The 22114-nt window shown below is 44.6% G+C and overlaps 1 protein-coding gene across 7 annotated transcripts in view; it reads right to left on the bottom strand.

The window, feature by feature from the left end:
- ACSL6 (acyl-CoA synthetase long chain family member 6) overlaps positions 1-22114 on the bottom strand; it is a 415322-nt gene that overhangs the window by 105508 nt on the left and 287700 nt on the right. For all 7 annotated transcript variants that reach the window (XM_063928196.1, XM_063928197.1, XM_063928198.1 and 4 more), the window contains one exon: positions 17853-17987. In XM_063928196.1, coding sequence (XP_063784266.1) covers positions 17853-17987 — 135 coding nt within the window. The remainder of the gene's footprint in view (positions 1-17852; positions 17988-22114) is intronic.

The following is a 22114-nucleotide window of genomic DNA, read 5'->3' as shown; positions in this document are numbered from 1 at the left end:
TGGGTTCACTCGTCCCACTGTAAGAAGGTCGCTGACCCAGAGAAAGCCCGTGACAGAGAGCAGAGTGTAGAGGAAATCGTATCACTGGAGTGCCTGTTCCGGGAAGGTTGAGAAGCAGGACTGTTGTCACGGCACCTGAGCACAGAGAACTACAAGACCAGAGGCGGTTGTCGCACCAAATTTCTTTTTCCTTTTTATTATTTTCTCCATCTCCCATTACCCTCCTTCCCCCCCTTCCTTGCTCCTTTTTCTCTCCCCTTAGCAAGATGGACTTACCCCAAGAGACTGCATTCCGGGTTTTCCTGTTGACCCTGTTGTTGACCAGAGCAGTCTGTTTCGGTAAGAGTACCAGAGAGGTCGAGAAAGGATCTGGAATGGGTTCTGATGGCAAGGACGGATTTGTAGAATTCCAAGGGCAACACATCCATCAAGCAAAGGCGAGTATCAGAAAACGATCTAGTAGTCAAGAAACTAGGAGGCACTGTGAAGGGTTATTGGCTGAGGAAAATTGTATTTGTAGAAACTGTGAAAACATAGTTGAGGACGGGTGCATCCAGAGATGTCAGTCCAGCCTTAATATCAACATGGACCGTCATCCATTGAGTGATTATCACTCATTAGTGGGTAAGGTTTTAAACCAAACAGAATGCTGGGTGTGCTCACAAGTACCTCAAGGTCAGAGCAAGTCAGGACTAGTACCGTATCCCTTAACAATAGATGAGGTACTTGAATTAAGGGGTGGGAGACCGGTGGACAAGAAATTTAATATTTCTAGGCCCCCTAGTTTGAAGCTCCACCAATATCATGTGGATAGATCCTTAGTATGTTTCAACATTTCCAATCCCCGAAAGCCGGGAAATTGGGAAGTGACATGGAATAACCAAACCATGGCATTTTCACACAGAGCCGACAGAATGCCCGTAGACACAGAACTTATACGCCAAATAGCCGACGGTGGGAGGTATTTTCGGTATAGGTATACCCTAGGAAGTAGGATCATGCGGGTTGGAGAAGTATCTCCAGGGTACTGTGCGCATATCATACAGCCTGATACGTGTACTGAACAGATGAGAGAGTTAGGGATAGGATTTTTCACTTGGAAGGTTTGCAATATGGTAATGTCATATTCTGTCCCATATGTTCTCCCCGATGATGCATATTTCATATGCGGGAGGAAGGCGTATAAGTGGCTTGCCCCAAACTCAGAGGGATTGTGTTACATTGGAAGAGTGTTGCCAGAGGTTATGACCATAACCCATAATAAGATGAAAGACGTTCACCGCAATGCTCAAGCTCCTTACATTCATACTCACTATGAACACATCGTTAAGAGACACCTTATAGATAGGACAGAGCACGCAGCCTCTGATTTGATCCACGAATCCACCGGGATTCAATACCTACTTGCGTTAGATATCACCCGTACCGCCAGAGGAATGATAAATTATAGGTATATTCATGCGCTAGCGAACCTGATAGATAATATCACCGAGATGTATGATGACACCTTCAGGTATACCGGGAGGGAATTGCAAGCTTACAAAACGGAACTGATCCAGCACAGGATGGTTCTCAATTATATCACAGCGGTGACAGGCGGGTACTGTGTCACCTTGGCAACTCAGTATGGTGTGAAGTGCTGCACGTACATTACAAACAGCACTGATGACCCAACCAAGGTCATAGATCAGAAGATGGACGATATCTTGCAATTAAAGTGGGAGTTCAGGAGGAGACACAACCTTACCCTTACTGCTGTGAGTAATGAACTGACCGGCTGGGTCTCATGGTTGAACCCACGCAATTGGTTCTCAGGTTTAGGAGAATGGGCTCAAAATGTTATCGTGAGTGTAGGAAAGTTTCTCCTTTGTATCCTGGGAGTTGTCATAATGATTGGTTTGATATTCAGGTGTGTTCGAGTTTTAATGCGGTGCAAGCGCGGTACCAAAGTGATGAGTTTGAGGAGCGGGGGCATTGTTACAACAACTGATTTAATTTATGACCCATCAATCGAGACAATGTTGTGATAAGACGTGATTCCACGGTCCGTTTCTTTCACCCGTTTCTCCTTTGTTTTCCCTCAAGCAAAAATACATCCATTCGGAAGAAACTTTGATGAACTATACATTCATTCGGAAAAGACTTTGATGGACACGGAAAAGACTTTGATGGACACTCTAAAGACTTTGATGGACACTCTAAAGACTTTGATGGACATTCTAAAGACTTTGATTAACACTTTCAGCAAAGATACACCCATCCGGACAAGACTTCAACCAACACCCAAGAATGATTGCACAAATGTTATGTGATTGCATTTGTGATACGTGTCTTATCTTCATCTCTACAACCTTCAGGTAGTGACACACATAGTCGACAGGTGATATATATACACATATTAGCATTCACATGTATTCCCCCTCCATGTATCATCAACTAAATGTGCACCCCATTTGTTGGAACAAGAAGCCGAAAAGAGCTCGGTAGTGTTTGTTGGCCCACTTACAGACCCTTAATATGGGATGAGAAGGATTTAATGTATACTTCGCAATACCTCGAAGCTTATCTAGAACATGTACGGCACGATGATACATGCCCCTCAGACATGGATTACATACATACATGCTTTTACTATCCCACTAGGTCATACATTTCCCGCCTACTCCTCTCCTCCTATCATCCAATTATTTTTATAGATATTGTAATATATATTTTTCTGTTCAATGTTTAGGTAGTGGCAGTTATTATTGACTGCCAAAGGGTGGACTGTTAAAGTCGAAAAATATTGTAATGCATATGCTTTGTACTAACCCCATGCACATGCCCGCTGCGCATGCACTCGCTCTGCCGTGCTTGCGCATATCCGCAATTTGCGTAATGGAGCTTTACACGGCCATGCGCCTTAGCGCGTGGTATGCGCATTTACGGTAGGGTTTGTGAACGCATAGAGGGTTATTAGAACATTACATATTTAACCCTTATAGTGTACATTGTAGATATAGCTCCCCTAGACCATGTCAGCGAGTATTAATAGCTTAAACAGTTCCTGGACTAAGGGATTCGCCTTTGCATGATAGGAAGGGTCAGATAAAGGTTGGAAGGTGATGTCCAGTATCCAAAGTTGTCTGAACCAATAAAACAATAGAGAGAGCGCTTCAGCAAAAATATATAATTGTTAGTTCAGTGGTCTCCTTTTGTGCGGTTTCATTCATTTAATTGTAAATGATTAGTATATTGTATTTTAAGAGTTTTACCCAATAATAAATTGGTATATTTTTGCTGAAGCGCTCTCTCTATTGTTTGATTGGTTCAGACAACTTTGGTTTTGAGTATTAGGTGTTCAGAGCACCTTCTGAGAGCAGCTATTGCATATCTATAGGTGTATGTGCATTTGTATTTTGTACAATTTTATTGTTTAATTAGGAGCGCTTGATTTATTTCTCTTCAGTGAGGATTTTTTTAATGTCCAGTATCCAGCTGTAGGGTATTTTGAGGGTAACATTCCGGTGTTGGTTAGAACAAGATTGCATGTTCCTGCGTATAGTTATGTACAAAAGTAGAATATGAACATTAACTGTATTTACAGTATATTATGTATGCGGCAGGAATCCAGAGGATACCACCCACAAGAGCAGTTGGGGAAAGACATCGCCCACCCTTTCAAATCCACCTATGACCTCTTCTGTAATGTAAAGACACATCCCTGTGTCCAATGGACAATAAGATTACAGTGACCATTGTATTGTGTATGCATGTTGTGTATAAAAGGACCATTGTTGCCTGGCCGGTCAGAAGACTCTGAACGCTATCTGTATGACCAGCGGAGGACCGAGCCGGGTTGCGCTTGCGAATATTCTCACGTATGTACATTCTCTGTAGCCATTATTCTGTTTAGATTTACTTGTTAGCCTGTAGTGTATGATTTGTATTGTTTTACCTTTTTGGAATTAATCCACTGAGGCCTTAGAACCCTGTGGTTGCAACTACAAATCAGTGTTGTGTTTTCCCTTTCCTGCATGGGCTTTATGGTGTATTAATTAGTGATGAGCGGGTTCGGTTTCTCCGAAACCGAACCCCCCCGAACTTCACCTTTTTCACACGGGTCCGAGGCAGGTTAGAACCTTCCCGCCTTGCTCGGCTAACCCGAGCGCGCCCGAACGTCATCATCCCGCTGTCGGATTCTCGCGAGATTCGGATTCTATATAAGCAGCCGCGCGTCGCCGCCATTTTCACTCGTGCATTGGAGATGATAGGGAGAGGACGTGGCTGGCGTCCTCTCCGTTTATTGTAGAAGTTGATTTGTTTACTTTATTTCTTATTTGTGGGGAGGATTGGGGAGCAGCTGTTAGGAGGAGTACAGTGCAGAGTTTTGCTGATAAGTGACCACCAGTTTTTATCCATTCTCTGCCTGAAAAAAACGCTCCATACCATATCTGTGCTCAGTGTGCTGCATGATATATCTGTGCTGAGTGCTCACACTGCTTAATTGTGGGGACTGGGGAGCAGCTATAGCAGGAGTACAGTGCAGAGTTTTGCTGACAGTGACCACCAGTATACGTTGTCTGCCTGAAAAACACTCCATATCTGTGCTCACAGTGTGCTGCTTTATTGTGGGGACTGGGGACCACCAGTATAATTAATATTATATAGGAGTAGTACAGTGCAGAGTGCACTGCTGTACCTACCTCTGTGTCGTCACTCGTCATCCATTAAGTATATTATCCATCTGCATTGTATACCTGTGGTGCATTTTAGACTAGTTTAGCAGTTTGCTGACAGTGTCCACCAGTATACTATATATAGCAGTACGGTAGGCCACTGCTGTACCTACCTCTGTGTCGTCACTCGTCATCCATTAAGTATACTATCCATCTACATTCTATACCTGTGGTGCATTTTAGACAGTTTTGCAGTTTGCTGACAGTGTCCACCAGAATACTATATATAGCAGTACGGTAGGCCACTGCTGTGTACCTACCTCTGTGTCGTCACTCGTCATCCATTAAGTATACTATCCATCTACATTCTATACCTGTGGTGCATTTTAGACAGTTTTGCAGTTTGCTGACAGTGTCCACCAGTATACTATATATAGCAGTACGGTAGGCCACTGCTGTGTACCTACCTCTGTGTCGTCACTCGTCATCCATTAAGTATACTATCCATCTACATTGTATACCTGTGGTGCATTTTAGACAGTTTTGCAGTTTGCTGACAGTGTCCACCAGTATACTATATAAAGCAGTACGGTAGGCCACTGCTGTGTACCTACCTCTGTGTTGTCACTCGTCATCCATTAAGTATACTATCCATCTACATTCTATACCTGTGGTGCATTTTAGACAGTTTTGCAGTTTGCTGACAGTGTCCTCCAGTATACTATATATAGCAGTACGGTAGGCCACTGCTGTGTACCTACCTCTGTGTCGTCACTCGTCATCCATTAAGTATACTATCCATCTACATTGTATACCTGTGGTGCATTTTAGACAGTTTTGCAGTTTGCTGACAGTGTCCACCAGTATACTATATATAGCAGTACGGTAGGCCACTGCTGTGTACCTACCTCTGTGTCGTCACTCGTCATCCATTAAGTATACTATCCATCTACATTCTATACCTGTGGTGCATTTTAGTTTTGCGCAGTAAATATAGTAGTAGGCCATTGCTATTGATACTGGCATATAATTCCACACATTAAAAAATGGAGAACAAAAATGTGGAGGTTAAAGGGAAAGATCAAGATCCACTTCCACCTCGTGCTGAAGCTGCTGCCACTAGTCATGGCCGAGACGATGAAATGCCATCAACGTCGTCTGCCAAGGCCGATGCCCAATGTCATAGTAGAGAGCATGTAAAATCCAAAACACAAAAGTTCAGTAAAATGACCCAAAAATCAAAATTAAAAGCGTCTGAGGAGAAGCGTAAACTTGCCAATATGCCATTTACGACACGGAGTGGCAAGGAACGGCTGAGGCCCTGGCCTATGTTCATGGCTAGTGGTTCAGCTTCAAATGAGGATGGAAGCACTCATCCTCTCGCTAGAAAAAAGAAAAGACTTAAGCTGGCAAAAGCACAGCAAAGAACTGTGCGTTCTTCAAAATCACAAATCCCCAAGGAGAGTCCAATTGTGTCGGTTGCGATGCCTGACCTTCCCAACACTGGACGGGAACAGCTTGCGCCTTCCACCATTTGCACGCCCCCTGCAAGTGCTGGAAGGAGCACCCGCAGTCCAGTTCCTGATAGTCAAATTGCAGATGTCACTGTTGAAGTACACCAGGATGAGGATATGGATGTTGCTGGCGCTGGGGAGGAAATTGACAAGGAGGATTCTGATGGTGAGGTGGTTTGTTTAAGTCAGGCACCCGGGGAGACACCTGTTGTCCATGGGAGGAATATGGCCCTTGACATGCCTGGTCAAAATACAAAAAAAATCAGCTCTTCGGTGTGGAATTATTTCAACACAAATGCGGACAACAGGTGTCAAGCCGTGTGTTGCCTTTGTCAAGCTGTAATAAGTAGGGGTAAGGACGTTAACCACCTCGGAACATCCTCCCTTATACGTCACCTGCAGCGCATTCATCATAAGTCAGTGACAAGTTCAAAAACTTTGGGTGACAGCGGAAGCAGTCCACTGACCACTAAATCCCTTCCTCTTGTAACCAAGCTCCTGCAAACCACACCACCAACTCCCTCAGTGTCAATTTCCTCCTTACCCAGGAAAGCCAATAGTCCTGCAGGCCATGTCACTGTCAAGTCTGACGAGTCCTCTCCTGCCTGGGATTCCTCCGATGCATCCTGGCGCTGCTGTTGTTGCTGCTGGGAGTCGATCGTCATCCCAGAGGGGAAGTAGGAAGACCACTTGTACTACTTCCAGTAAGCAATTGACTGTCCAACAGTCCTTTGCGAGGAAGATGAAATATCACAGCAGTCATCCTGCTTCAAAGCGGATAACTGAGGCCTTGGCAGCCTGGGCAGTGAGAAACGTGGTTCCGGTATCCATCGTTAATTCAGAGCCAACTAGAGACTTGATTGAGGTACTGTGTCCCCGGTACCAAATACCATCTAGGTTCCATTTCTCTAGGCAGGCGATACCGAAAATGTACACAGACCTCAGAAAAAGACTCACCAGTGTCCTAAAAAATGCAGTTGTACCCAATGTCCACTTAACCACAGACATGTGGACAAGTGGAGCAGGGCAGACTCAGGACTATATGACTGTGACAGCCCACTGGGTAGATGTATTGCCTCCCGCAGCAAGAACAGCAGCGGCGGCACCAGTAGCAGCATCTCGCAAACGCCAACTCGTTCCTAGGCAGGCTACGCTTTGTATCACCGCTTTCCAGAATAGGCACACAGCTGAAAACCTCTTACGGCAACTGAGGAAGATCATCGCAGAATGGCTTACCTCAATTGGACTCTCCTGGGGATTTGTGACATCGGACAACGCCAGCAATATTGTGCGTGCATTACATCTGGGCAAATTCCATCACGTCCCATGTTTTGCACATACCTTGAATTTGGTGGTGCAGAATTATTTAAAAAACGACAGGGGCGTGCAAGAGATGCTGTCGGTGGCCCGAAGAATTGCGGGCCACTTTCGGCATTCAGGCACCGCGTACAGAAGACTGGAGCACCACCAAACATTCCTGAACCTGCCCTGCCATCATCTGAAGCAAGAGGTGGTAACGAGGTGGAATTCAACCCTCTATATGCTTCAGAGGATGGAGGAGCAGCAAAAGGCCATTCAAGCCTATACATCTGGCCACGATATAGGCAAAGGAGGTGGAATGCACCTGACTCAAGCGCAGTGGAGAATGATTTCAACGTTGTGCAAGGTTCTGCAACCCTTTGAACTTGCCACACGTGAAGTCAGTTCAGACACTGCCAGCCTGAGTCAGGTCATTCCCCTCATCAGGCTTTTGCAGAAGAAGCTGGAGACATTGAAGGAGGAGCTAAAACAGAGCGATTCCGCTAGGCATGTGGGACTTGTGGATGGAGCCCTTCATTCGCTTAACCAGGATTCACAGGTGGTCAATCTGTTGAAATCAGAGCACTACATTTTGGCCACCGTGCTCGATCCTAGATTTAAAACCTACATTGTATCTCTCTTTCCGGCAGACACAAGTCTGCAGAGGTTCAAAGACCTGCTGGTGAGAAAATTGTCAAGTCAAGCGGAACGTGACCCGTCACCATCTCCTCCTTCACATTCTCCCGCAACTGGGGGTGCGAGGAAAAGGCTAAGAATTCCGAGCCCACCCGCTGGCGGTGATGCAGGGCAGTCTGGAGCGAGTGCTGACATCTGGTCCGGACTGAAGGACCTGCCAACGATTACTGACATGTCGTCTACTGTCACTGCATATGATTCTCTCACCATTGAAAGAATGGTGGAGGATTATATGAGTGACCGCATCCAAGTAGGCACGTCAGACAGTCCGTACGTATACTGGCAGGAAAAAGAGGCAATTTGGAGGCCCTTGCAAAAACTGGCTTTATTCTACCTAAGTTGCCCTCCCTCCAGTGTGTACTCCGAAAGAGTGTTTAGTGCAGCCGCTCACCTTGTCAGCAATCGGCGTACGAGGTTACTTCCAGAAAATGTGGAGAAGATGATGTTCATTAAAATGAATTATAATCAATTCCTCCGTGGAGACATTCACCAGCAGCAATTGCCTCCAGAAAGTACACGGGGACCTGAGATGGTGGATTCCAGTGCGGACGAATTAATAATCTGTGAGGAGGGGGATGTACATAGTGAAAGGGGTGAGGAATCGGAGGATGATGATGAGGTGGACATCTTGCCTCTGTAGAGCAAGTTTGTGCAAGGAGAGATTGATTGCTTCTTTTTTGGTGGGGGCCCAAACCAACCAGTCATTTCAGTCACAGTCGTGTGGCAGACCCTGTCACTGAAATGATGGGTTCGTTAAAGTGTGCATGTCCTGTTTATACAACATAAGGGTGGGTGGGAGGGCCCAAGGACAATTCCATCTTGCACCTCGTTTTTCTTTCATTTTTCTTTGCATCATGTGCTGTTTGGGGACAATTTTTTGGAAGGGCCATCCTGCCTGACACTGCAGTGCCACTCCTAGATGGGCCAGGTGTTTGTGTCGGCCACTTGTGTCGCTTAGCTTAGTCACACAGCCACCTTGGTGCGCCTCTTTTTTTCTTTGCATCGTGTGCTGTTTGGGGACAATTTTTTGGAAGGGCCATCCTGTCTTGATTGACACTGCAGTGCCACTCCTAGATGGGCCAGGTGTTTGTGTCGGCCACTTGTGTCGCTTAGCTTAGTCACACAGCGACCTTGGTGCGCCTCTTTTTTTCTTTGCATCATGTGCTGTTTGGGGACAATTTTTTGGAAGGGCCTTCCTATCTTGATTGACACTGCAGTGCCACTCCTAGATGGGCCAGGTGTTTGTGTCGGCCACTTGTGTCGCTTAGCTTAGTCACACAGTGACCTTGGTGCGCCTCTTTTTTTCTTTGCATCATGTGCTGTTTGGGGACAATTTTTTGGAAGGGCCATCCTGTCTTGATTGACACAGCAGTGTCACTCCTAGATGGGCCAGGTGTTTGTGTCGGCCACTTGTGTCGCTTAGCTTAGTCACACAGCCACCTTGGTGCGCCTCTTTTTTTCTTTGCATCATGTGCTGTTTGGGGAGTATTTTTTTTGAAGGGCCATCCTGCCTGACACTGCAGTGCCACTCCTAGATGGGCCAGGTGTTTGTGTCGGCCACTTGTGTCTCTTAGCTTAGTCACACAGCCACCTTGGTGCGCCTCTTTTTTTCTTTGCATCATGTGCTGTTTGGGGAGTATTTTTTTGAAGGGCCATCCTGCCTGACACTGCAGTGCCACTCCTAGATGGGCCAGGTGTTTGTGTCGGCCACTTGTGTCGCTTAGCTTAGCCATCCAGCGACCTCGGTGCAAATTTTAGGACTAAAAATAATATTGTGAGGTGTGAGGTGTTCAGAATAGACTGGAAATGAGTGGAAATTATGGTTATTGAGGTTAATAATACTATGGGATCAAAATGACCCCCAAATTCTATGATTTAAGCAGTTTTTTAGGGTTTTTTGAAAAAAACACCCGGATCCAAAACACACCCGAATCCGACAAAAATTTTTCGGTGAGGTTTTGCCAAAACGCGTCCAAATTCAAAACACGGCCGCGGAACCGAACCCAAAACCAAAACGCGAAAAATTTCCGGTGCACATCACTAGTATTAATCTGTATAAGGTGTATTGGTATTGATAAGGTGTACGCACTGCGGGTACTTTATACCGCCAGCGCTACTTAAGGGTTAAAGGTATTACATCATTGCAGTACTTTGCTGCTAAGGTTCAAAGTGTAATCAAATCATTACGGTATATCATTAACAAGGTTTAAAGGTTATCAATTTGTGTGTGCGCTCGCTGTGTGTTCTCTGTACACTCAGCGCTGCGTGTGTACGCCAAGTGCGTACCACGTGCAGGACTCTGTGCGCAAATAGCGTACAAAGTGCGTAGCACGTGCATTTAGTCTAGCGGCCATAGCGGCTCCACGGTAATAGTGTATTTAAAGGTATAGCTTTGCGGTCTAAGGTAATATCGACATTATCACCATGTACTGAATGCCCCAGTTGTGGATCTAACAGGAAACCTTATGGTCGACAGAAAAACCTAGTATTCGTCGACAGCAGGGATTAGTAACCAGGCAAAATAACATTCTTGCGACCCCGAGGGGTCTGAGGGAAGTATACAAATATAATTTTAATAACACTCCCCCACAATATTACCATGTCTGTGCCAGGGACGTGCAGTCAGGGGAGGCAGGGGAGGCAGTGCCTCCCCTGTCATAATGATTAAAATAATACTAAGAAGATACTTATGACACAGAATATCTTCTTAGTATTATTTTAATAGTTAATCCTTTAGCATTTATATAAATTTACTATGTATAAACACGTCTTAATGTGTGTGGGAGGCACTGCTCTTGGTGCCTCCCGATGTCAGTGTGAATGGTCCGGAAGCGGGGGGCGGGGCCAAGCATTGTGCAGCAAAAACTCATGAAGAAAAACCCCCAGAGCGGCACCTAATAGCAGTGCCTCTTTGACAGGGGCGTGCTGTCAGCTCATATGAAAGCACGCCCCTGTTCCTGATCTTATGTGATTGGGCACTGAACGCTGGGGCTGTAATGTGAGCTGTCCTCGGCTGCTCTTCCCAGCCCCCATGTGTTGTGTACCGAGCAGTGCAGCAGGGGAACAGGCAGCCCTCCTCCTCAGCTCCAGACTCCGGACTTCAAGACAGCACAGCTGCCACCAGTACACAGGTACCAGCTTCCTCTTATAGCATGGGAGTGGGGCAGGCAGAGTTTGTGTGTTGGCAGTGGCACTGTCCTAGTGTGTATGGGGGAGGGGGGCAGCCTGCAGTCACAGAGTGTGTGTGTGTGTGTGTGTGTGTGTGTGTGTGTGTGTGTGTGTGTGTGTGTGTGTGTGTGTGACCAGCACTGTCCTAGTGTGTATGGGGGAGTGGGACAGCTTGCAGTCACAGAGTGTGTGTGTGTGTGTGTGTGTGTGTGTGTGTGTGTGTGTGTGTGTGTGTGTGTGTGTGACCAGCACTGTCCTAGTGTGTATGGGGGATGGGGGCAGCCTGCAGTCACACAGTGTGTGTGTGTGTGTGTGTGTGTGTGTGTGTGTGACCAGCACTGTCCTAGTGTGTATGGGGGAGGGGGGCAGCCTGCAGTCACAGAGTGTGTGTGTGTGTGTGTGTGTGTGACCAGCACTGTCCTAGTGTGTATGGGGGATGGGGGCAGCCTGCAGTCACACAGTGTGTGTGTGTGTGTGTGTGTGTGTGTGTGTGTGTGTGTGACCAGCACTGTCCTAGTGTGTATGGGGGAGGGGGGCAGCCTGCAGTCACAGAGTGTGTGTGTGTGTGTGTGTGTGTGTGACCAGCACTGTCCTAGTGTGTATGGGGGATGGGGGCAGCCTGCAGTCACAGAGTGTGTGTGTGACCAGCACTGTCCTAGTGTGTATGGGGGAGGGGGGCAGCCTGCAGTCACAGAGTGTGTGTGTGTGTGTGTGTGTGTGTGTGTGTGTGACCAGCACTGTCCTAGTGTGTATGGGGGAGGGGGGCAGCCTGCAGTCACAGTGTGTGTGTGTGTGTGTGTGTGTGTGTGTGTGTGTGATCTACAGTCCAGGTGTGTGTGTGTGTGTGTGTGTGTGTGTGTGTGTGTGTGTGTGTGAGGGCAGTCTGAGTGTGTGTGTAATGTGTATGTATGTGGGACTGCGACAGTCTACAGTCCGAGTGTGTGTGTGTGTGTGTGTGTGTGTGTGTGTATTCTGCAGTGAAAGTGTGTGTGCGGTGTGGAGACAGTCCGCAGTCAAAGCGTGGTAGGGATCGCGGCATTCTGCAGTCCAAATTAGGAATAGACCTATACTGGGATGCGGTCAAGATCCCTGCAGTCGGGATCCCAACAGTCAGTATACCAGCGGAGGGTTTGGGTCAGGCTACAGGGGTGGGGTAGGTTAGACGTAGGCTGGGTACGGGGTGTGTGTGTTAGGGTTAAATGGTGGGAGGAGAATTTATATGTGTGTGTGTAACACACACGGAAACCCCCCCTCGCAACTCTTACGTTTGCCCATGGTGGATTGGTAGCGTCTAGTTTACCTTCGTGGAGAGGACCTTTCCCATAACCCCCTGGGTCCATGTCACAATCTATTTGGAATAGTAAACGGTGGCGAGCGAAGCGAGACACCGAGCACGAACGCGGCGAGCGAAGCAAGCCCGGGAGGGTTCAATGCTGCATAGAAAAAAATAATTACCCTAAACGAACGGAGAACGAAGAAAACATTTAAGTGCTGTAAGGGCGGAAGTTCTCTCCTGCCCTCTCGTTTTGTCACTTCCAGGTCCTGAGCACGAAGGTAACATAGACACAACCCCGTGGGATTACTGCAGCAATGGACAAAATTGCATTCACGTGCTCCTTCCACTCCCTCCCCAGTCCCAAACACTAATATTTGTTTTTTATTTTATAAAAATGTACAACATATTAGCCGCCTGTTTGGTGAGCAGCCATGCTGCTGGCGTTGGTGGCATCGGACTGAGATGTGAAATGGTGGCAAGGGCAATTGATGGCGGCAATTTTGTAGGCCATTAGCGGTGGTGGCAGCATTTAGCAGTAGCAGGCATCAGGGGCGATTTCCTGCATTATTCCAGTAATCATTATAAACCGTGGTTACGTAATGTCCCCTTTAGTCAATTCGGTAGGTTACGCAGGAACTGCTCCAATATTGAAGATTACACAGAGCAGGCTAATGGAATGACACATGAGTTTATCATGAGAGGTTATCCGAAAGATATGGTAATGGCAGCTAGTGATAAAATATCAAAGAGCGACAGGAGTACACTATTAACTAAGAAAAAAAGTGCTTCACCACATGGGGAAAACAACAGAGAGACTCCAGTTAAGATGAAGTTCATCACTAAATATAACAGTCAATCTATAGAAATAAAAAGAGTTGTGAAGGAAAACTTCAAAATTTTATTACAGGACAACTTGCTACAAACAGCTATCTTACCTGACCCACAAATTATATTCAAAAAGAATCGTAATTTGAAGAATATATTAGCACCCAGCATGTTAAGAAAGTTCTCTAGGGAACCCAACCATTCCACCTCTTTATCATGGCTGGGGAAACCGATTGTGGGTTGTTTCAGGTGTGGAAAAGGCAAATGTTTGACATGCAGTCATATAGTTAATAAATCGAGTGAGATAGAATCATTTATCACAAAAGAGAGATTTAGTATACAGGAATTTATTAACTGCGACACCACTTATTGCATTTACGTACTGCAGTGCCCATGCGGCCTGCAGTACGTAGGTAGGACCACTCGTTCTTTAAAAACGAGGTTTAGGGAACATCGTCTTAATATTATGAAGGGTTTCAACAAGCACAGTGTCTCCCGTCATTTTGGTCTGGTACATCAATCAAATCCAACAGGTCTCAGGGTTGTAGGGGTCCATCATGTGAAGGGAACTATTAGAGGGGGAGACCGTTTTCGGAAACTTTGCAGAAAGGAATCACTGTGGATCTTTCAGTTGAGAACCATATCGCCACAAGGACTCAACGAAAGTATTGAGTTCGAATCATTTGCTTAAAGAATTTTAATTGATTCAAATGGATTTAAAATAATTAATAACTAAACAGTTTTGATCATGTCAAATGTTAGATTTATACGGGGGAAGTTGAACATATCGCATATATAATATCTATATGTAAAATATTAACAATTTGGGATATAGAAGGGTTAGGTAGGGTAGTGGTAGATTAACCGTTTGGGATAGATATGATCATAAGTTCAATACAAGGATTGTTAATTGGAGTCCAATATTGTTTTTTTCTAGACTAATAATATTGGACATTATAGTAATAAATTTAATGCATCATATTATTCTATTTTACTTCTTAAAAATATTTAGTATATGAGATCTAATTTGATAAATATCCATCTATATGGGAATCACATGCTTTGTGCTCAAATTTACTCCTATGAATAATATGGAGTTTTGAATTATCTATACCATTGGAATTAGACATACACATGGAAACTGAGGATAGAGTAATGGTAGAGTATTGGACTATGAGAGATAGGGTACTCGGTTCAATTCACATGTGGGATTGTTAATTTATATTTTATTTATTTTTTATTTTTTATTATTTTTATTATGATTTTATTTTTTATGTACTTATAAATTAATCTGTTTAATTTGTTATTTTTATTTTGAATTATTGATTAAAGAATGGTTAGAATATATACCATACACAAAAGATATTGGAAGGACAAGCGGGCCTGTGTATATTATATTATATTATATTGGATTTAATGTGCATTAGTGTCTGAAAATTATTTATGAATTCATATAGTATAATCTATTGATACTTATATTTTGTCTATATCTATAGCATACTATTTTTATAAACATATTAGTGTTGGTTCTAGGTTAAGTGATGTTTATAAGGAGGTTGGATCAGGAGGTGGAATCAGGTAAACGATACACCAGGTGTTTTTCATTCAATAATTGAAACACCAATAGGAGCTAGGATCTCCCCTTTATAAGGGTCCTGGAGTATTGAGAGTTTATTCTATGAGGAAGCCCCCATAAGAGGAGCGAAACGCGTCAGAGGAGCAGCCTATTTGGACCTTTGTGCACCAGCTATATTGCACTTTTACAGCATATCTTTTCCAGTGACATTATCTGGAGAATTGATGGTGAACGTGTGAGTAACACTATAACGCAGGTGTCTGCATACGGCACCCGGAGACTCACAGAGCCTGGAAGCCGGGCTCCAGAGGCATTATCAGGAGAATCAACGGTGAAGGTGTGCTTATTAACGGGACGCAGGTGTCTGCATACGGCACCCGAAGACGCGGACTCACAGAGCCTGGAAGTCGGGGTAATTAACAATAACATACCAGGCGCCAGCGAAGCGCCTTCCCGCAGCCCGAGACCGTCTCACATTATTTTCCTGTTCCGCATGTCAGCTTCAGGTGCGAACCATATGTAAAGTTCCGTTGTGGAGCGTTTGTCACACTTACCTGTTGCACTTTTTGGCTGAGTGGCAATTTGATGAAGAGTGTCTAACACTACAAAACATAACGAGACACTGTTGCAATTTATAGCTGGTCAAACTATTTGCACGATCCTATACAAAGGACTTATTTTTAGTATTTTTATTGATTTTTCTGTGCACAGGAGTTTACTTATGATCCACCTCCTTTAGCTTATTATTAGCTTATTACTATGTTCTGATTTTTGCTTTTTTGATTTATGTTTTATTTAGACCGGTCTAATCAATTTATTCTTAAATTAATTTTTAAACATACATGTATGTATGTGTGATAAAAATAAAAAAGAATCATATAAAGTATATTTAATTATCCTTTTTGTTTTGTTGTTATTGAGTCAAGCAAACTCTGAGCCATATCATTTTGTAGAGTTAATTAGCGCAGGAATCTATGTGTTTGTTGTTTCCAAGTTACCAGGGACTTTAAAGTGCCGGTTTCTCTCTGTTTGACTTGATTTACCCCAAGTCAATTTTTTCTTGCAGCTTGAACATATATTGTATTGGTTTAAATATTGATATTAAACATTGTATTAACACAACCATTTTAGTTGGGTTGTGGTATATTAGCGCCTGGTTAATTTTTGCATGGTAGTTCATCAGGGGCGATGGCAGTAGCAGGCATTGGCTTGGGGGCGGTAGAAGGCATCAGCTTGGCTGCAGTAGGGGTCATCGGCGGGATTCAGCGGACATTGTGGCTGCAGTGCCTCACCAGCCACTGACCTCACCGCACGCCACTGGTCTGTGCACGAGCTACAGGCACATGGAACCGTACCATAAATATACATAAAAATATATATACAGGTATAAGGCAATTACAGCAAGTTAATTTACACCCAGTAATAACAGTTGGTGCCGACAGGGTCACCCACATACTACTGTGTCTCCCATACAGTGTTTACTTTTGAAAAGCATACAACTACCGACCTGCTGACACTGCATCTACTGAATCAAGTACCAACAGGCGTCGGCGATGCCGACAGGGATCCCCATAGCTGTTTGTGACAGAGGCCTCCCACATGTCGACACATGTGGACTAAAAAGCTATAGTGGGTATATCGGACAGGGAACACACAGACATATATGCACAACACAATGATTTTATGCCCATTATCTAAAATAGTGCTATATATCCGTCTATACAGCACTAAAACACTGTGCCCCCCTCGTTTGCACTATACACATGCTTTGGCGGGGCCATGGAGAAAATGGCGCTGAATCCTGTTGTGAGGGATAAGCTCCGCCCCTTCTCGGCGCGTTTCAGCCCCGCTATCAATATAACTTTTTATGCTGGCAGGGGTCTGTATACAGTGCCTATGCACTGTATACAAGTTTAGCCAGACTCACTTGAGGTTTATATTGCTGCTCAGGGCGCCCCCCCTGCGCCCTGCACCCTTGTAGAGCCGTTGGTGTGTGGGAGCAATGGCGTGCAGCGCGACCGCTGCGCGGTACCTCTGAGACTCGAAAGTCTTCTGCCGTCACTGAAGTCTTCAATTCTTCTCATACTCGCCTGGCTTCTTTCTTCTGGCTTCTGTGAGGAGGGTGACGGCGCGGCTCCGGGAACAAGCAGCTAGGCGCACCAAGTGATCGAACCCTCTGGAGCTAATGGTGTCCAGTAGCCTAAGAAGCAGAGCCTTTAACTCACAGAAGTAGGTCTGACTTCTCTCCCCTCAGTCCCATGAAGCAGAGAGCCTGTAGCCAGCAGGTCCCTCTGAAAATAAAAAAACTAACAAAGTCTTTTAGAGAAACTCAGTAGAGCTCCCCTAGTGTGTGTCCAGTCAGTCCTGGGCACAGAATCTAACTGAGGTCTGGAGGAGGGGCATAGAGGGAGGAGCCAGTTCACATCCATTCAAAGTCTTATAGTGTGCCCATGTCTCCTGCGGATCCCGTCTATACCCCATGGTCCTTACGGAGTCCCCAGCATCCTCTAGGACGTATGAGAAAAAGGAATGGATACATTTCTGAATGAAAAAGCTATCCAAGGTTATAATACTTAAAATATCAACGTGGTTAATCTGGGGGTAACATGAGTTATAGTAGCTAACTAGTCATAAAACATTATTTAGCAAGTATGTAGAATCATCACAACTTAAAGCAGGTTGAACACGATGGGCAATTTGCCTCTATTCAACCTCAAATACTATGTTACTATGTTACTACCTGTACTACAGCAAAACCTAAAATGAGCAAACAGGCATATTAATGACAATTTTCCAATGATTAGAAGTTACAGTAGATTGGGCAGAAAATGAATACACACCTTGTCATACATTCTATTCAACAGTCTTGGTACAACCGGGAAAATGGTGGGCCGCAAAGTCTTCATGTCATCCGATAACAGACGAATGTCACCTTGGAAGAACCCAATGCGCCCTCCGTGACAATACACCACCGACTGTTAAGATGAGAAAAGAATAACAGTGAATTCTAAATATTAATAACTTGTTATGCAAATTGTTAGTAATTTGTACCTTTCGCAGGGCTATGGACGTTATTGTGCGGATACACAGATGGTGTAATGGTTAGCGTTACTGAGGTCCCACCATGTCACTAATTGTGTGGAGCTTGCATTTTGTCCCCCGTGCATGGGTGGGTTTCTTCCTACACCCCAAAAATATACTGATTGGTTATTTGGCTCCTGAAAAAGTGTGTAAGTGTATGTACATGTGGTAGGGAATATAGACTGTAAGCTCCAGCGTTGCAGGGACTGATGTGAATGGACAAATACTCTCTTTAAAGAGCTGCAGAATATGTGTGCACTATATAAATAACTGGTAATAAGTAAATATAGTTACTTATATAACTTATGCTCAAATAAAATAATGATCTCACTTCTTAACGTTTTGGGTGAATAATCTACTAACTTTATATTATTACACAAAAGTATTAGATCACATGCTTAGAGTATCATTTATAAAATCTGTTTAAAATTAAGATATAAAATATAACTGATTTATCTTTGTATGGGTGAGTAACAATAGTTTGTGTGGGTTGGTTCTAGCTGTTAGGCTGGGTACACATTAAGACAATAGAACAATATATCGGCCATACTGTCTACTGTGCACCCATGATCTCACACTACCACGGGTCATTGGCTGGGTCGTCCCGTCGGGCGGGCTGCACGCCCAATGAGACAATCCTGGCAATAATGGCATGCAGGTGAAAACGGCTACGGACGATCTTGCAAAATATGTCTCAGTGTGTATGGTGCGACCAATATATCATAATGTCGGCTGTGCCAACGGCTATAGTACATATCACCTGAGTACCCAGCCTTAGATGTGTCCATAACGAATAATAGATGACTTACAGTAAGTAAACTGCCAAATGAACATACAGTACATGCAACTGTACTAGTGTCCTAGGGAATCATTTATTAAGTAGCAGCATATAAAAGCCACCACTTCTCAGCGTGTATTGCTTTGAAAAAAATTGCCATCTTATATGTTAACTTTCTGCTGTGTGCTAATCTCTAGGGTCTATGCAGAAGGCATTACCCTGGTCTCAGCTGTGCATCCACGGTGACCAACAATTAGTCCAGTATTACAGTAGCCTAACTATGGGGTAATTCAGATCTGATCGCTAGGCTGCTAAAATTGTTGTCCTGCGATTAGATAGTCGCCGCCCAAGGGCAGTGTATATTCGCCATGCAAGTGTGCGATCGCATGTGTATGCCAAGCTACAACTATTCCTCAGTCAGCGGACAGCTGCAAATCCGTTCATACCTCACTAACCATTGAATGATTTGCCCAGTGTGTGCAGTATCTGTGCAGCCCAGGACTTAATCCTACAGTGCCATCAGAAGGGGCTGATCGGGGCTGGAGCTGACGTCACACACCCTCTGAGAAAACATTTGGGAATGCCTGCGTTTTCCCTCACACTCCCAGAAAACGGTTAGTTGCCACCCACGAACGGCCTCTTCATGTCAATCAGCATGGGAATGGCTGTGCGATTAGAATTTTCGCACCAGCCTGTCGCTGACTGCCGATGCCTGTTGTTGTTTGCCAACTCGCGTGTGCATTGCAGTGCATATACATGCGCAGTTAGTTGCTGATCGTCTGCTGTGCGAAAACGCACAGCAGCGATCAGATCTAAATCGAGCCATATGTAGTGTGCTAATTGCTAATAAGAAGTGTGCATTAGTGTTTAATAAACAAAGAAACAAACAAAACAATGTAATTTAACCAGAAATTCTAAATTTAAAGGGAAACCATTACCTTTCCGAAGACAGACATCTAAAGCCGGCTACACATCAGAAGAGACGTATAGCCGGCCGATCATATGGGCGACGGGTCCCTGCATTGTGCAAGTGTATACACACTAGCACGATGCAGGGGAAAACTGAGTGGCGGACTATGCCATGCTGCATTCGGCAGCACTGCATCATTAGCAATGTCTTCTGGTTGACCACACAGCAGGGCCGACCAGGGGACATCGCTCACGACCTGCAGGAACACACTGAACAATCCGGCTCATATGTTGTTCAGATTTGGCCAGAAACTACAGTACATAACGGGCCAAGATCGTTCTAGTGTGTACCCGGCTTGATGATGAAAACAATATCTGAATGATACCGCTTTCAGATTGCTAACAGCGGGTCGCACCCGAGCATATTGTCGGGTCGGGTTGTCATTGGGGGTGAGGACCGCGGCATCATCGGGGGCGAGGGTGCAAGCAGTGCTAGGAGATGGGATCATCTCTGCATCGCCTCTCTCTATGCGGTGAACTGGTGCGGGGTCGCATCGACCTCGGAAACCCGTTCACACTGCACCTTGCCTTGTAATAGCCCTGGAATAACCCTTCTTCATTCCCGGGTTGAATTACCGGATCATGCGACCTGGAAATTCGGGAGTGACCCTTTCACATTGCACAGCGACCCGTGTCGACCCGGCAATATACCAGGTCGATACCGGGTTATATGTGCGGTGAAGGGGTATTATCCAGACTACCCTGCTTGCAAAAATGTGCAGAACACGGAGTCATATTACAGGCAATTCACTTTTACTGGGTGGACAATTATATTGAGCACAACTTTACACAAGTGTGAATTTCTGATATTAGTGGTTTCTCCACAAATAAATACCTGTAAAACCTGGTGGAGTATTTGGGGGGAAAACATTTTTTGTAGTTTGGTGCTGGGTTGTACCATCCCCGCATGCCCGGAAATTCCAGATGTATACCCATGCACATGAACAGTATACCAATTTCTTACTTTAAATATTTTATTTCATTTGATTTAAAAGTGACATTTTGACAATGAGCTTTATTGCTTCTTTGTCTCCCTTGTGAATTTAGTTTGATCTATTGGTTGATCAGCTGGGATATTTGTTTGTATACATTTGTTCTGTCTGTACATCTTTCCATGTTTTTCTGTTCAGTATTTGACATGCTTATATTAGTTCGCTCAGAGCCATTATTGGATAGCCACAGGTCTTGATGATGCCCTTCATTTTATTGTGATGTTTCTTGTATTTATTATTGTATTATGTGGAAGTAAATATGCTTCATCTACATTAGTACATTAGTAAAGCAGTCACAGTAGTCATTTCCGCTGTTATATGGTGGAAAGGAACATATATTTACCTCCTCTCACTCACACTCCTGGCCAGGCAGTGTATGTTAAAAAGTAGGGTAGTGTAATGGCTTGTTTGGGTCTCAGGTACATACAGCTGTAATATGTGGGGAATGTGCACCTCCCAGCTGCTGGTGCTTTTCCCATATGCAGCCTTTCCCAGAGTATGGATGCTGCAGGTGTGCCTATGGTGACTAATAAGCGTGCATGCACTAAGGGGGTAATTCAGAGTTGATCGTAGATAAATTTAGCACATCTACAATCAGTTTCTCTGAGATGCGGGGAGATGCCCAGCACAGGGCATCCTGGGGTGCGCGTGCGCACTCCACAAAGTAATTCAGACTGCGATCGCTGCCGCTGCAGCGATCCAGTCTGAATTGCCCCCTCAGTACAGTGACTGCACTATAGCCAAGTAACAAGGATTTTTATGCCAATCAGAGAGGCATACAGGCCAGTTCTGTAACATATATGGATATAGTGAGCTGAATCATGCACATCATATTGAATATTTAGTGAGTGGATTATTGTTTTTTATATTAGTATATTATCATACCAGATGGTATTTATATATTGTTATTATAGTATTATTAAATTATCTGTTTATATGGCACTTGGTTTTCTGTTTTGTTATGTTTGCTATATCACAGGTGTTGAGTATCCCCCAACTGATAGCTGCCAGACTAACAGGTACTTCACAATATGACTATCGGCGCCAGGTATATTTTCTTTTGTATGGAAATGGAAATATGTTTTACCTATTTATAAAGGTGTTGTTTGTCTATAATACCACATTAATGGTACTGTATATGAGATAGAAATATCCGCCTGACATCAATGGAACCATTGCTGCCAACAGAGCGATGCAGAAACAGGCTACTGGCACTTTAAATGATGCAGTGCTCAGGGAAGGGGATCTTGTCAGTGTACCGGAGGCCGGGAATATTGCTATG

Source organism: Pseudophryne corroboree, chromosome 6 (assembly GCF_028390025.1).
Source record: "Pseudophryne corroboree isolate aPseCor3 chromosome 6, aPseCor3.hap2, whole genome shotgun sequence".
In the NCBI taxonomy this organism is placed as follows: Eukaryota; Metazoa; Chordata; class Amphibia; order Anura; family Myobatrachidae; genus Pseudophryne; species Pseudophryne corroboree.
The sequence above is the reverse complement of the archived record's forward strand: the minus strand, read 5'-3'. Positions and strand labels throughout refer to the sequence as shown.